This window comes from Pholis gunnellus (assembly GCF_910591455.1).
Source record: "Pholis gunnellus genome assembly, chromosome: 4".
Taxonomy (NCBI): domain Eukaryota; kingdom Metazoa; phylum Chordata; class Actinopteri; order Perciformes; family Pholidae; genus Pholis; species Pholis gunnellus.
Genome location: NC_136530.1, coordinates 1,928,008 through 1,943,567, shown reverse-complemented (window position 1 = coordinate 1,943,567; position 15,560 = coordinate 1,928,008). Strand labels below are relative to the sequence as shown.

The following is a 15,560-nucleotide window of genomic DNA, read 5'->3' as shown; positions in this document are numbered from 1 at the left end:
TACAGAGCATGCAGAGGAAGTTTGGCTCCATTACGCACTCGTCTGTGCGCTTTCTCGGGGAACGGCTCCAGCGAATGGGCAATCAGTTCCTCAGCTCCCTGGAAGTCATGACGTCTCGCTCGCAGTGCCCCACCGTGCTGCTGGATGCAGAGACGGTGAGGCTGTTCTGCATGGTTGTCTGCATTCATTTAGATTAAAAAGAAAACGAGCTAAATTACAATGTTTGCAGTAACATATTCTTTCTAAAGATAGTGCTGCATGTTATGCATATTCCTCAATGTGTGCGTGTGTCCCGCTGTAGATATTTCTCTGTCGCGTACCGTGTTATGTACTGGTCGTTGTGGGTTAATGTGTGTGTGGTGTCCTGTCTTGCTGTTTGTAGCTGGTCTCTTGTGGACTGTTGGAGACTCTGAAGTTTAGTGTGCTGGAGTTGCAGGAACACCTGGACACCTACAACGCCAAGAGAGAAGCAGCAGAACTTGTAAGTCGCCGCGCTCGCCGAGTCTACTTTTCCAATTCTCTTTGAACCTTCGTCCCTCAGGACTCGTTGCCTCACATCCGCTCTCATCCGGTTCTTAAGATCGCCTCGGCTGCAGTTTAAGCTGCTGTGTCAGGATATACGTGACTCTAAAGAACTGTCTCACAATAGCCTTTCATCTCTAGAGAGATGGACTTGTGAAGCTTGTGTAAATTGACCTTTATCCCTGTGCCATCGCACCATGGAAGTACCGAGAGGACGTGGAGACAAAGAGCTGATGCTGTACAAGATGAGCCCCAGCCCGTCTCAGCAGCGGTGCAGACATTGTGCTGCGTATGAATAGATTCAGCAGCCGTTAGTGTCTGCATCACTAGTGACATCCTCCTGCTGAAGGGATAAAAATAACCCTCCACGCTCCTAAATCAGTCATGGGAGGCCGAGGCCGGAGAAGCTGTGAGGGGGGGGGGGGGGGGAACGAAGAGAAGAGAGATGAGATTGCAGAGGGGTTCTGGGATGCAGGGACGCTAATTGAATGAGACGGTAACGGTCCCTGGAGGGCCAGATATGATCCCGTACTCTGGAACAGGCCTTCTTTAATTCGCTAAGTACAACACTCTTATTAGATCTCCGTCCTGACCGACCTTTTATTGTATACGTACACAAATGTAGACGCAGAGGGAGGAAAAGAAAAGCAAAGCTCTTGTGTTGCCTCCGTTTTATCTTCCTCTCTCCCTTCCTTAATGTGTTTCTCTTGTCTTTTTACCCGTTCCTGTCCTCCCGAACCTGTAGTGGCTGGAGAACTGCAGGAAAACATTTGGGGACAAAGACAGCAGCCAGCGACACAATACTCACGCACAGGTAGGGACGAACACTTCCTGGTTTGATGGCTGAGAGGAGTATTGGTCATTTGTGTCAATCAATATAACGTTTAAGAATCCTGTAAATCATTCAAAGATGAGGGATTTTTGAACGATCTCCGTATTAGTGTGTCTGTAGCCTCAGAACAGCGACCGTATATTAGCTTTCCTCCTCAAGTCTCCTTCTTATCGAACTCACAAACAGGAAGCCCGCATCTTGTCCTGTTTGTTGAATGAACATTCAGGAAAAACGTGCACCACTAACGTTAGTTTGCAGGCAAGACGGCAAATTAGCTGCCGAGATGCTGCCCATTAAACAGCATGTGACTTACTGCATGTCGGTGCGGTTGGATGCTGGCGTGGTTCTTCTGTTCACCACTAACACGCTGTCTGCACGTGACATGAAGGCTACAAGCTGCTGTCAATCAAACAGCCCGACAGACGACGAGGAGGAGTTTCTCACATTTTCTTCCAATAAATTAAACAAACATGACATCATTTCTGACTACAAAGGGAATGACTAAACGTTAAGGGATGATGTTGCTCGACCTTTTTGTCTTCATCATCTCTTCTGCTTGGCTTTATAATATAGTTTTTTTTTTATCATTGTAATGTCAATCTGCACGATAAACACATTAAAAAGACAGCGTTATTAAAATACAAATAAAAGCTTTATTAACTTTGTTCAATTAAAGAATATTGGAAATAATTTTCCGTTTTTATTCAACAAGCAATTTGTTGTATTTTATCAGTTTACTGAAAGCAGCGGAACCGAGTACACAGTACACTGTCACTATTTAATGTCAACAGTTGTTGACATTTCTGACTTGAAGCTTGAGCTTCTTACACAAATCTGTGGATTCACACTCACAGCTTCCCTCGTGAGACCTTTACACACCGGAGGCGTGACGAGTGCTAAACACTCCCTTGTGAATATTTCGCGTTAAAACTTTTCATACCGGCAGCGAAGCAAATTTGCAAAAGTTGCGGCAAATTTGCAAAATAAGGTTTGAATAGATTCCTGCAGGTATAAGTCCAACCACCAGCATCCCATTGACCAGCGTCTGATATTTTATTGAGTTTCCTTTTATTAAAATGTTTGGAGTGAATTTGAGTTTCCTCTGGTAAACACTTACACAGTGTATATGTCGAGGGCTTTTATTGTGAAAGGTAAGAACTTAAGGAGTGGATCCATAGACTTTATATAAGAAGTGGACGTAGTCATCGTGACGTCACCCATTAGTTTGTGGACTGATGTCATGAAGCCTGGAGTTCGGCGATTTTGCCGACGCCATGTTGTTTTTTTCCCCGATGAATGGACGTTAACATATTTGGACTGAGGAGTGACGTAGAGACTTGAAACTAGAGATTGAGACCATAAACTCATGTTTACAATGTTTACTGAGGTAATAAATCAAGAGAGAAGTAGTCATTTTCTCATAGACTTCTATACAACCAGAGGAGTCGCCCCCTGGTGGACACTAGAGAGAATGCAGCTTTAACACATGAAGCTTTGGCTGGGTTTGCACTGCCTTAGTCGAGGGTGAAAGGAGTAATACAGTTTGTTGTGTTGTTGTACGCTATAGTGTAAGTTTTAAATATGTTCCACACAACGTGATAGGTTGATGTTTTTATTTGCAGGGAAATCGACCCTTTCCCAGAAAATTTTCACTTTTTTTCCGTAATTTTAGCGTTTGGAGGAAAGTATTCATGATGCACGTATTAGTCTGTGTGTAAAGGCCTTTAGGTTAAAACTGATGCTTTCAGTCACAGAAGCACTTTCTCCTTCCTGTAGCCTCCAACACATCGTTTCTCCCCCCCCATCACACATCCTGTTATTCAGCCCTTCAGAATAAAGGTCCCTCACCTGTACCAGGTGAAGATGACAAACCTCCGCTCTGTAGCCCGTCAGGTCACTGTGTCTCAGCTGCCATGTTAAAGCGCACTAATTCTTGATCTTTCTCTCCTTCTGTTTTGTTGTGTGTGTGTGTGTGTGTGTGTGTGTGTGTGTGTGTGTGTGTGTGTGTGTGACCTGCTCTCCTTCTTGCTTAGCAAATGGAAAATCTAGCAGTAAGTGGTTCTCATATTATAGACTCTTAATAATAATAATAATCATGACATCCGGACACCCACGCACCTCCCTCTGTACCTCCTCTTGATCGGTCATGTAACCCGGCTCTCCCATCCTCCCTCACGGTTTACCGTTATCCTGTACGGCAACATGTGCTGCTTCCTCCTGTAGCCGGATAATCAAACCGCTTCGTACGGCACACTGATTGTGTCTGCAGATAGATGAAGACGTCTCCACAGAGTTACTGATGATTTCATTATCGATGGAGAGATCATAGCGACTACGTTTACACTAATATTCCTAATGTGACCCGGGTCATGTGAGCGGCATACTCAGAATATTAAATTGCATTTTTAAATGTTTTTTTATCAAATAACAATCGAGTCAATCGTTTGTGACACTCGTCAGCCGAAAGAAAAGGAAAAACACACTGTACTTAAAGTTACTGTGAGGAACCTTTACCTGGTCCTGAACCAGTCTCAGTGTAGTCCTGATCCTCTATCAGACCTCCATCAGTGAAGAGACCATCAGAGAGAAGATGGTCTGTTTCTATAGAGTTATTCTTAATGCTCGTCATCAGGGCCACCGGGTCGGATTCTGGTGAAACCAGATGAACTCATGCAGGTTCACCAGAAACTCCTTCAGCTCAGACTCCAGCAGAGACCGGTCCACCGTGAACAGACCCAGATCCGGCTTCACCTGCAGTGTTGGACCTGCAAGGAGCTCCGGAGGGAGGAGGAGAGCTCAGCTCCCGGCAGCAGCGTCTCCTCCTCCTCCTCCTCCTCCTCCTCCTCGTCCAGGACGTATTGCTGGACCCGCTGGAGGGAAGGGAGGCACGGGAGAACCAGAACCAGGACTGAGAGGGTCAGACTGTCAGACCTGCTGCAGTAACATGAGAGGTTTTCTAAAGGGACTCACCACCACTTTAGTCCACAGGGACCAACATCGAGTTCCTTGCAGTAACTTTAAAGTGATTTAAAGTCACATGAATCAGAATATGCACGGCTGCATGTAAACGGAAATATTAGTGGAATATTGGTTTTAAACGTAGTCGTCATTGTCCGGTTGAAGTTACTTTTCATTTTGCATGTGTATCGTTCCATCCCTGTTCAAAGCAGCGTTTGTTGTCGCTCCGTGTTGTCCTGGATCAGGGTCTGGCCTCTCAGTAATCAGTTGAGATCTCATGACTAACCGTAGCGGTAGACTCACCTCTCGCTCCGCGACCCCGACCGGATGGCTCTTATGCTCTCGTCCTCGTTAACCCTTTCATCTCCTCCCACGTCTCTAACCCAGGATACCAATCCGTCTAATCACACGACCGTCAGAGCGAGTTAACGTGTCGAGCTCGACCCACCGCGTGACTCTCGTTGTGTTTCTGTCTCTGCAGGAGCTGGAGTTGTGTCGCAGGCTCTATAAGCTGCACTTCCAGCTGCTGCTGCTCTTCCAGGCCTACTGCAAGCTCATCAGCAGGGTGGACACCATCAAGAGGGAGGCAGAGGTGAGAACAAAACAACACACTGGACTTCTAGCTGCTTCATAAATAAACTGGATTTGCATGAATAGATCTGTTTAGGTTTCTGACAGACGTTGAAATCATAAAACATGCCTGAAATGCAGAGCTGGTTTGTCTTAACTACAGAATATTTAAAGAGACAGTACTGATGTTCTGTAGTGTGTGTGAGGTTCTCCTCCACAGTCAGGGTTCTACTGCAGTAGATGAGTCTATGTTCTGCTGTGGACGTATGTTAGACTCCTCGGTTGAGTGAATGGAGTCTGGTGTGTTTGTAGAGATCTCAGCTCGTCTGCTGTAGTAGAACTCTGACTCTGGAGGAGAACCTCATACAAACACACTACTGTCCCTTTAAGACGGTCGATTCCTGCATTCTTGCTGGAGCTTTAATTAGATTTGCTTCCTAACGATATTAAATCATTTGTGATGTGGAGTGATGGGGTCGGTGCTTCCAGTTAATATGTAGTGGAGGTTTATTTTGCACGTGTGCGTTATAATATGCAGTGCAATGAGATTAACGTCTTCTGCTTCTCAGGTGACCAACATGTCTGAAGAACTCTCCATCCTCGAGAGCTGCCTGAAGGAGGCGGAGACAGGAAGCGGTGTTCAGGAGGACGCGTGCATGTCGGACTCTTCTCCTCAGACCAACACGGAGACGGCCATCCAATCTCTGATCGAGACTCTGAGAGCCCGAGACTTCAGCTCTGCTCTCACACAAGTCAAAGTCTTCAGGTACGAAGAACACTTCTGACTCAAATCAACCGACCAAAGATCAGTCAATAAGAATGAATCAGGTCAAGTGTTGCTGTTCACAGCTTTTTAAAATCTCCTGCATATCGTTAACATATAAATGAGACAGAAACCTCCGATCTACTGTGATGCAGTTTACTGATATATAACCTCTACCGACTTTCTCTGTTATCCTTGAGATGTGAAAGCTGCAGAGAAGTAGTTGTGTTTCTGCTGAACGAGTTTAAAAACTGCAACGCACGCTGCACAGAAACATCATAAACGTACAACCTCGTCACTCCACATGACGGCAGCAGCACTAAAGCTTTGTTAATACTCAGTGAACTCAGTGCAACTCAGAGATATGAACACAGGCTGTAGATGAACCGACCTCCACTCTGACGAGGGACTATAATGACCTGTAAACTCATATTTATGGACGACTTTATTACCTTTATAAAGAAAGAAGCCAAGTATTAAATATATTATAAAGAAAGGTTCTATAAACTACTTTTATTTACTAAAACGTAGATTATGAAGACTTCCTGTTTCTAAAAGTGAACCGACCTTCTTTGTATAATCCTCAGACATGTAAATAGAGTTTTTATTAGTTTGCCTCACCTGATTGCGCCAAGTCACAGAGATTCAGAGCTGCACATGCGCCTCCTGCTGCCTTCAGTACAAACCAAACTTAAGAGCGCTGCTTCCTTCCTCCGCAGGTCTCTGTGGCCCAACGACATCTTCGGCAACGAGACGGACGACGCGGTCCAGACCCTGCTGCACATCTACTTCCGCCACCAGACGCTGGGCCAGACGGGCTGCCTGGCCGTGGTGGGTCCCAGCAGGGACCTCTCTCAGGCCAGCGGCCGCCTCACGGAGCTCAACCTGCAGATCCGAGAGGCTCTGAGCCGGGCTCAGGCCTGCCAGACCACCACCACCACCACGGTCAGCACTGGACTGTGAGAACTGGTGGTTCTGGACTAGACTGGACTAACATTACCCCCCCCCCCCGCTCTACACAGACCTCACCTCAGCTGTAGAGAGAGGGTAGACAGCGAGGGGCTCCAGAGGAGGACCAGAGACTCCACCTAAAGGGCTAACGGATGAGTGGGAATAACTGTGACTCTTAATATATATTATTACGTATGAATGCTTAAAGCCAACGTCTTCTCCCGGACTAAGCCAACGTGCAAAATTCAGTTGCAATAAGTCGTGAGGTGGTTTTGTGGGACGAGAACTTTTATTTTTGTTTCTTTTTTGCTGGTCCGTCACACACGGGGGGGGGGGGGGGGGTAGAAGCATGTATACCGGTCGTGTGTCTGAGGACACGCCCTCCAGATTCATGAGCAAAACACAAGAGAAAGACAAAAGTTACAAATCTTGTTTAAGAAGTTTTCAACAGCATGCTTGAAAGAGGAAAACAAAAAAAACAAAAAAAGCACTGCAAGAATATTTTTTTGAGAAATGTATTTTTTATTAGAGCTAACATCCTAGGTTGTAAAATGTTAGGATATGTAACATTGTAGCCCTGTGGGACACGTTTTTTGCCTTTTCAGGGAGTGTAAAAAGAGAAATATATATAAATCTGTTTATTGATCTCCGCGCAAAAAAAAACAAACTCACTCTTTAACCAAATAAGTAGCTGCCTTTAGAGACACACACACACACACACAGACTGGCTACAAGTCATTATGGAAACATAACTTATTTTACTCTGTATATATTTTAGAAAATGTATAGTGTAAAACCAGTATCCCCCCCCCCCCCCCCCCCCCGTTGTACTTTTGTGTAATGCACTGTTCATCCGAGTAGGATGTCTGTATAAAGCTCACGTGATGAGAGAGAAGAGTCTTTGATGATCCGCCTTCCTCGTCCAGTCACACTTTCCCAAAGGCTGCCTCGGTTTGGTTTTTGGTTGTGGGGGGGTGGGGGGGTTATGTGTGTGGGGGGGGGGGTCTAATGACCGCACCAATCCAACCAAGTCATATGCATTCCTTCTTCCTCCACTGTGATCCGCTTAAACCCTCAAGAAGAGGACTGACGTTTAGTTTTTTTGTTCACGTTGCAAAGCAGCCCCCCCCCCCCCCTCCCCTCCAACGTTGCGTTATATTATTTTGTCTTTTCGGGGGGGGGGGGGGGGGGGGGGCTGCTGTGACTCATCGTCTGAAGGCTTTCTGGAGATCTCGTCATGGCACATCGTAACACGTCACTGTACTCATTCCTCAGCTTGGTTTCCCTGCTTGTCTGGTACATTTTGAATGCTGTTCTTAATTATTTAATGAATATATTATTTACCTGGAAGATGTTTTAATGTAGAGGTGCATTATACATTTCTGTTTTTGGTTTTTTTTTCTTCACTCACATACCAGCCTTCTCTCTGGATAAATAAAAAACTAATCAAACCGTTTGAGCTCGGTCCTCGATTCAGAGTGCTTTCTATGGGAATAAGATGCAACATCTGTAATGAAACGCAGCTAAAGTAAGACACAGGGTTCAGGATCTCACATCCCACAATATTTAACAGCATTAACAGAAAATATGCAAGTGGTTGGCCTCCAACGTTGTGCAGCAAGTTACCTGCTTTTTATTTTGGGTGTCATGAAAAAGAGTTAAATTCTTCCAGAGTGTGGAGTGTGTGGATATACATCGTCTCGCTAAACACTCTTCCCCTTCAGGTGATGAGAGTCCACAATCACGCGTCTTAACTGAAAGTATTTAAAAATCGTACTTTGCCTTTAAATCTTATAAGTTCTCCCATTTCCTGAAACTGTACAGTTATTTCCTGCACCCCTCTTTAATTGATATACTATATAAATGCTACTTTGGGTCCATAACAGGTTAACCTGTTACCGCTCCAGTAAAATTAGCCTAAAACACCGATCCAAGGCGCCGCGTACCCAAAGCTGTTCTTCAACCATGTGGAGTACGTTCATGGTTTTGGTCTCTTTTGAAAGGTAACACTCTGAATCACTGTAGGTGCTGCTGGCATTGAGTAATAGACGTTTGAACACACTGAAGGAGACGGTATTTATTTGCAAACAGACTATAGCTGGAAAACACAAAGGGACCGCAGCATGAAGCCTCACGCAGTGACGTCCAAGTTCTGTCTCTGAATCTAACCCCTGAATCTGTATATAGTCATTTTGGAAATTGCATTGGCTCTACGAAGCATCAGAACGATCGGTTTCAATTGGCTCGAGCTTTACACGAAAGAGGGGCAGGCCCGGTCCTTCAACAAGGACTCTCGTTGGCTGTTGTAGGCTGTGGACAGGAAGCTCCTCATAGGTCATGAGGTGTCAATCAAAAGGTCAGAGTGCAGCCGCCGTTTTGATACAGAGAGCGTCAATGTTTACATGTGAACTGAAGTTACACTGGAAAATACATAATTAGGCTTATCTGCCGGCTAATTTGAAATGATGCAAAAGCAGTCGTGGGTGTTTATGGACTAAATATTTGACTGGATTGGATCGTCTGGAGCTTTGTTAATGTAACAAGAGCGTTTGTGTGAATATCGATGGGTGGACTACGATGAGGCTTCATAGGAGAGTTTCCTCAATTCTGTAATTGTTTGGTGGTCTGACAGGCGTCGAGTACCTGCTGTTGCGATTGTATCTTGAAAGCGTTTGCATAAATCAAATCACAAGAATCTTGCTTTCCAAAGACACGTCTCATCAGTGCCTACACATAGTTGTGTACGTGACACAGATGTACAGTTAACACTCAAAGCCCGTGGGGGGGCCGTCGGAGTGTCAACAGGTTGGCCCCCGAAACCCACCACAGTGAGATCAGAGTTCCAGGCGCTCTATTAATCCTCCACAGGAGACCTGAGCCGAGTTCAATTAAAGCTCTATTTGAGTATTTTAGTTCCACTTCTGAAAGAAACGGCACCAGTACAGAGTGCAAGGTAGCCATTTATTACATTGCAAAATTGTGTGGTGCTTAAATCCATCAACACAAAACAGGCATGAAATAAAGTTTTCAAACATCAAATGGTTTTTTTTTGTGCAAAAAAAGTCGGCTGTCCGTCTCTGAAGTCTCCTAGATGATGTACTTGAAGCTGAAGGTGCTCTCGCAGGACAGACGCTTCCCTTTGCATCTGCCACACAGGTCCTGTCTGTGAGGCCGTTTGGGGTCCACGTGGCGCTGCGTTATGGCGCACGAACAGCGCGCTTTGTTGCAAGTCTGGGAAGAAGAAGAAGAAAGTCTTGGTTCAGTCTGTGGCACAGTTTCAGCTCACAGAGCGAGTTAGAGACGCGCTTACGTGACACGTGATGTCCTCCACGCGGTACGGGTTGAAGTCCTTCTGGCATTTCCTACAGAACTGTTTGAAGTAAACCTGGAACACAACGTGCTTCAGTTAGGCCTGCTGTGAACGTCACGAACGAACAATAAATAAAGATCAGCTCACCTTGTTGGTGCCCTGAACGCACCACACATAGGCGCTCTCCCATCGCAGGTTGCATCCTCTGCAGTGATAATATCCGTACTTCTGTTCCAGGAACTGACGGGACGAGAAGGCAAAGGTCAGGGAGTCGGTTCACTCTCCGCCTCATGTTCGTCGATTAATCAGTTCAACTAGTTAAAGATCGGCTCACAAAGTTAAACAGCTGCTTTGTTATCCTAACGTCTGATTTAGGACGTTTGGAAAAATCTGAAAAGCATCAGAACTGAAATGACCATCTACCACATGCTAACGTTACTGAATGATTCTCTTAATTAGATTCTCTTATTTAAGATGTTAGTTTATCTGAATCAGAGACTTTCATCTAAAAGCTCCACAGCTCAGGGTCTCTGAACATCGGAGGAAAGTTACCTCATAATATCTGTAACAACTTCACACGAGCTGCGTTTGAGGAGTAAAGTTTCACCTCATTTTATTTGTTTTAGTAGATGATTGATTTGAAATGGGAAGTACATTTTGACAGTTTAAAATGACCAACGTTCTGGTTAATTTACCCTTTCGGGGACTAAATTCTATACAGTGTGTTGCTTTTAGGTTTTATTTTTAAAAAATGTATAAATGTAATAAATAATATTTGTAATAGTTATTTATGTATAACTTATTTTATAAAAAATAAATGTAGGTTTATTTATTAAATTATATGGTTTTAATTATTTATATGTATTTAAACGTTTCTTTAGATCATGTTTGCACATTGTAATGTTTTTCTCCTTGATCACGTGATGACACTCACCTGGAACCGCACGCGCGCCTTGCCCTTTGACCCCTCCGCAGTGAGCAGCAGCTCGTCGCTCTCCACGTGCTTGGTTTTGGTTTTGTCGCGTGGCTCCGGGAGCTTCGCGGTCTTTCCGTCGCGTCTCCCCGCGGAGTCCGGCGGGTCACCAGTCTGCGTGTCACCGCACGAGGCCTCCTTAATGTTGTTGTTGTTGTTGTTTTCATCGACCAGGAAGGAGGTGACGCTTCTGTAGGCGATGGGTGAATACACCGCGAGGGTGCGCTGGTACCGCACACCGCCCGCCGCGTTGGGGCTGCCGCTTTCGCCGCCGCAACTGCCGCCGCCGCTTCCGGGCTCCTGCTGCGTCCTGCGTCGGGAGTCCCGCTTCCAGGCCAGCAGGGTCCGCGGGCCGATGGAGCACTGTACCGTGGCGTCTCTCCGCGGGTTCACCTGCACCGACACATCCTTGGTGTTGGCCTTCCGGAGCCTCGGGGTGAGTTTGGGGTTGATCTGAGATAAGATGGACTTAAGCTGGGCGCGCTGGTGGTTGTTGAACGCGTCCGAAGAAGTGTCCCCGTACTGGGACAGGTAGCTTTTATACTTCCACCCCGCGTCTTTGGGCCGGGGGTGTCTGTAAGATGAATAGAAATAACTGTCTACTGGCTCGTCACCATACGTTGCCATTTTTGCTCAACCAACCGGAGCCGCAGGTGAATCCATTTAAGTAGATTTGGGCAACACGGGCGCCTCTATTAGGTTAATTAAGGTCAGGTGTTCGTGGACGAGAGGCGGGCACGTGGAAGAAGATGAACGGAACAAATGGAGATTAAAATATTATGTTAACATTATAAATATATATTTATAAACAGATAACAGATTATAAAAAAATATTTATAATTTTAACAGATTATAAACAATATTAAAAAATATTTATAATTTTAACAGATTATAAAAATATAAAAAAATATTTATAATTTTAACAGATTATAAAAATATTAAAAAATATTTATAATTTTAACAGATTATAAAAAATATTAAAAAATATTTATAATTTTAACAGATTATAAAAAAATGTAAAATATTTATAATTTTAACAGATTATAAAAAATATTTATTATTTAAAAAAATTATAAATAACTATTTATAATTGTAACAGAGGTTAAAGGCGCTGAATAGGATAGACTAATTAAAAACATGTTTAGGAAAGTGGTTTGATGTACATATTGATAATAAAGTGTAAAAAGGTTTAAAATGTGATGAGAGTGTTTGGTGGGAACAGAGGGAGGAGTTGGTCTGCTCTGAAAGCTAAATATATGGTTATATAATATAAAATACCTTCTGGATCATGGTTGTGTATATAGGTCTAAAAACCTTGTTGGGAATACTGAGACCTTTAGAACAGTAATAATAATTAAAGCTGCAAGCAGCGATGTACGGGCCCTCGTATCCTCCCGCACGTCGGAGGTACTGGCGGGATGCCGGCAGAAGCGGCCATAAATATCTGCGACCATCAGACAGCGAGCCCACAAGTTAGACTTATTTTTAATGATTGGACTGTGTGACACTGGAAATTATGTAGTGCAAATATTTCACCAGTTCCTGTATCCACTATGTGGCGCTAGAGAACACGCGCAAACATGCATTATGTTGCTCTATATCAAGTATAGACCACATCGTGTAAATCCAATTCAGTGTGTCACATAACGACACACGACATAACTAAAAAAGTAAAGTAACTAAAAAAGTAACTTTAAAAGTAAAGTAACTTTAAAAGTAACTAAAAAAGTAAAGTAACTAAAAAAGTAACTAAAAAGTAAAGTAACTAAAAAAGTAACTTTAAAAGTAAAGTAACTAAAAAAGTAAAGTAACTAAAAAAGTAACTTTAAAATTAAAGTAACTAAAAAAGTAACTTTAAAAGTAAAGTAACTTTAAAAGTAACAAAAAAAGTAAAGTAACTAAAAAAGTAACTAAAAAGTAAAGTAACTAAAAAAGTAACTTTAAAAGTAAAGTAACTAAAAAAGTAACTTTAAAAGTAAAGTAACTTTAAAAGTAACTAAAAAGTAAAGTAACTTTAAAAGTAAAGTAACTAAAAAAGCAACTTTAAAAGTAAAGTAACTAAAAAAGCAACTTTAAAAGTAAAGTAACTAAAAAAGCAACTTTAAAAGTAAAGTAACTAAAAAAGCAACTTTAAAAATAAAGTAACTTAAGTAAAGTTATGACTTTTCGACATGGTACACTGACTTTTTCATGACTTTTTTCGACATCCTATACTATGCTGTTTATAACTCCGCAGCAACTCCCTTCATCAACATCGATTGTCTTCCTTCAGGATGGAGTCCAATCGCCAAAGACGTTGCACTATTCACATTTGTACAATGTGTAATAAATTATTGTGAAATTCTAATGAAGTCTCTCCTGATTGAATGACTTTTTTGACTGTTTTTCGACTTTAACCCCAGTAGAACAAACTGAAAAAACACAATTGGGTTTCATCATTAAATTCTTTTCTTTACTGCATTTGCACATAATTCACTGAACACACAGAAGTCCAGAAGCATCCAATACATAAACTGACCGATGAAAACAAGGTAAAAACAATACGTCTGTAATAAAATACACTTTCATGTTCTTATATGCATAATATAAAAACAATAAAGGAAAATATTTAAATTGCAGTAATTACTATTTACAAAAGGCATTTTCTTTTAAAAGGAACTTTTACAACTTCAGTACCTAAAATAAATCAAACTATATGCAGGTCAGGTGCAGTAGTACAAAAAGGCTTTGATATCAGGAGAGTAAGGTGACAGTTTTACAGCAGGACAGAAAGGCGGGATAAGGCCTGATGAACATTAGGTAGCCTGGAGGAGTTCACCAATGAGGAGCGAGCGCTTTTCCTCCGTTTCGTCTCTGGCCGGTCCAGGTTGCCTTCCAACCCAGCTGATATCACGCAGAAGTTCCAAATCATCAAGGTTGATAGGGTGAGGTCATCGCTAACGGAAATAACGAGCCTGTTGACGAGGGCAAACATATCAATAGTACAAACTACTAAACTTTTTCCCCCTATCATGTCCTACAGCCCGTCAACGGCCTCCCTACTGCACAGACCTGCTTCTTCCTGTTTCGCCTGCCCCCTTACACGAGCCAGGCCATCCTCGCTGAGCATCTGCGTTACTCCATCCACAACTGCCCCTCCATCGACAACTACATGCTGACCCACAACACCGACGCAGCAGACAGCTCCGACACAGAGGAGTGAAGCGGCCAGCTGTGGTCAACCTGGTGATGAATGTATCTTCTCCCATGCCATGCACATTATGCACTGAACACAGACTTCTATTCGCCAAACCTGTAAGGCAGTGTACTGTACTGTTTATATGTTGGTTGAAATTAAAGATATGTGTAGTTTTGGTTTTCCAAATGTGCAAGGTGTTGTAATTAATGCAGTGCTTACTCTGAATCAACACTACAGGGATACGGAATAAGAGTTTTTCAAATAAAAATAAAGTAACTAAAAAAGTAACTTTAAAAGTAAAATAACTTTAAAAGTAAAGTAACTAAAAAAGTAACTTTAAAAGTAAAGTAACTAAAAAAGTAACTTTAAAAGTAAAGTAACTAAAAAAGTAACTAAAAAAGTAAAGTAACTTTAAAAGTAACTAAAAAAGTAAAGTAACTTTAAAAGTAAAGTAACTAAAAAAGTAACTTTAAAAGTAAAGTAACTAAAAAAGTAACTAAAAAAGTAAAGTAACTTTAAAAGTAACTAAAAAAGTAAAGTAACTAAAAAAGTAACTAAAAAAGTAAAGTAACTTTAAAAGTAAAGTAACTAAAAAAGTAACTAAAAAAGTAAAGTAACTAAAAAAGTAACTTTAAAAGTAAAGTAACTTTAAAAGTAACTAAAAAAGTAAAGTAACTAAAAAAGTAAAGTAACTAAAAAAGTAACTTTAAAAGTAAAGTAACTAAAAAAGTAACTTTAAAAGTAAAGTAACTTTAAAAGTAACTAAAAAAGTAAAGTAACTAAAAAAGTAACTTTAAAAGTAAAGTAACTAAAAAAGTAACTTTAAAAGTAAAGTAACTAAAAAAGCAACTTTAAAAGTAAAGTAACTAAAAAAGCAACTTTAAAAATAAAGTAACTTAAGTAAAGTTATGACTTTTCGACATGGTACACTGACTTTTTCATGACTTTTTTCGACATCCTATACTATGCTGTTTATAACTCCGCAGCAACTCCCTTCATCAACATCGATTGTCTTCCTTCAGGATGGAGTCCAATCGCCAAAGACGTTGCACTATTCACATTTGTACAATGTGTAATAAATTATTGTGAAATTCTAATGAAGTCTCTCCTGATTGAATGACTTTTTTGACTGTTTTTCGACTTTAACCCCAGTAGAACAAACTGAAAAAACACAATTGGGTTTCATCATTAAATTCTTTTCTTTACTGCATTTGCACATAATTCACTGAACACACAGAAGTCCAGAAGCATCCAATACATAAACTGACCGATGAAAACAAGGTAAAAACAATACGTCTGTAATAAAATACACTTTCATGTTCTTATATGCATAATATAAAAACAATAAAGGAAAATATTTAAATTGCAGTAATTACTATTTACAAAAGGCATTTTCTTTTAAAAGGAACTTTTACAACTTCAGTACCTAAAATAAATCAAACTATATGCAGGTCAGGTGCAGTAGTACAAAAAGGCTTTGATATCAGGAGAGTAAGGTGACAG

The 15,560-nt window shown here is 41.8% G+C and overlaps 2 protein-coding genes across 4 annotated transcripts in view; one reads left to right on the top strand and one right to left on the bottom strand.

Moving 5' to 3' along the window:
• fryl (furry homolog, like) overlaps positions 1-8,052 on the top strand; it is a 47,890-nt gene extending 39,838 nt beyond the window's left edge. For all 3 annotated transcript variants that reach the window (XM_079157378.1, XM_079157377.1, XM_079157379.1), the window contains 6 exons: positions 6-155; positions 383-481; positions 1,268-1,336; positions 4,794-4,904; positions 5,452-5,648; positions 6,365-8,052. In XM_079157378.1, coding sequence (XP_079013504.1) covers positions 6-155; positions 383-481; positions 1,268-1,336; positions 4,794-4,904; positions 5,452-5,648; positions 6,365-6,608 — 870 coding nt within the window. In that variant the 3' untranslated portion in view covers positions 6,609-8,052. The remainder of the gene's footprint in view (positions 1-5; positions 156-382; positions 482-1,267; positions 1,337-4,793; positions 4,905-5,451; positions 5,649-6,364) is intronic.
• A 1,631-nt stretch (positions 8,053-9,683) lies between these two features.
• zar1 (zygote arrest 1) lies at positions 9,684-11,506 on the bottom strand (the record flags this gene model as incomplete). The annotated part of the gene is made up of 4 exons (XM_079157570.1): positions 9,684-9,827; positions 9,907-9,981; positions 10,054-10,146; positions 10,841-11,506. 4 exons carry the CDS (start codon positions 11,504-11,506, stop codon positions 9,684-9,686), a joined length of 978 nt encoding a protein of 325 aa, XP_079013696.1.
• Positions 11,507-15,560: the final 4,054 nt, after the last annotated feature.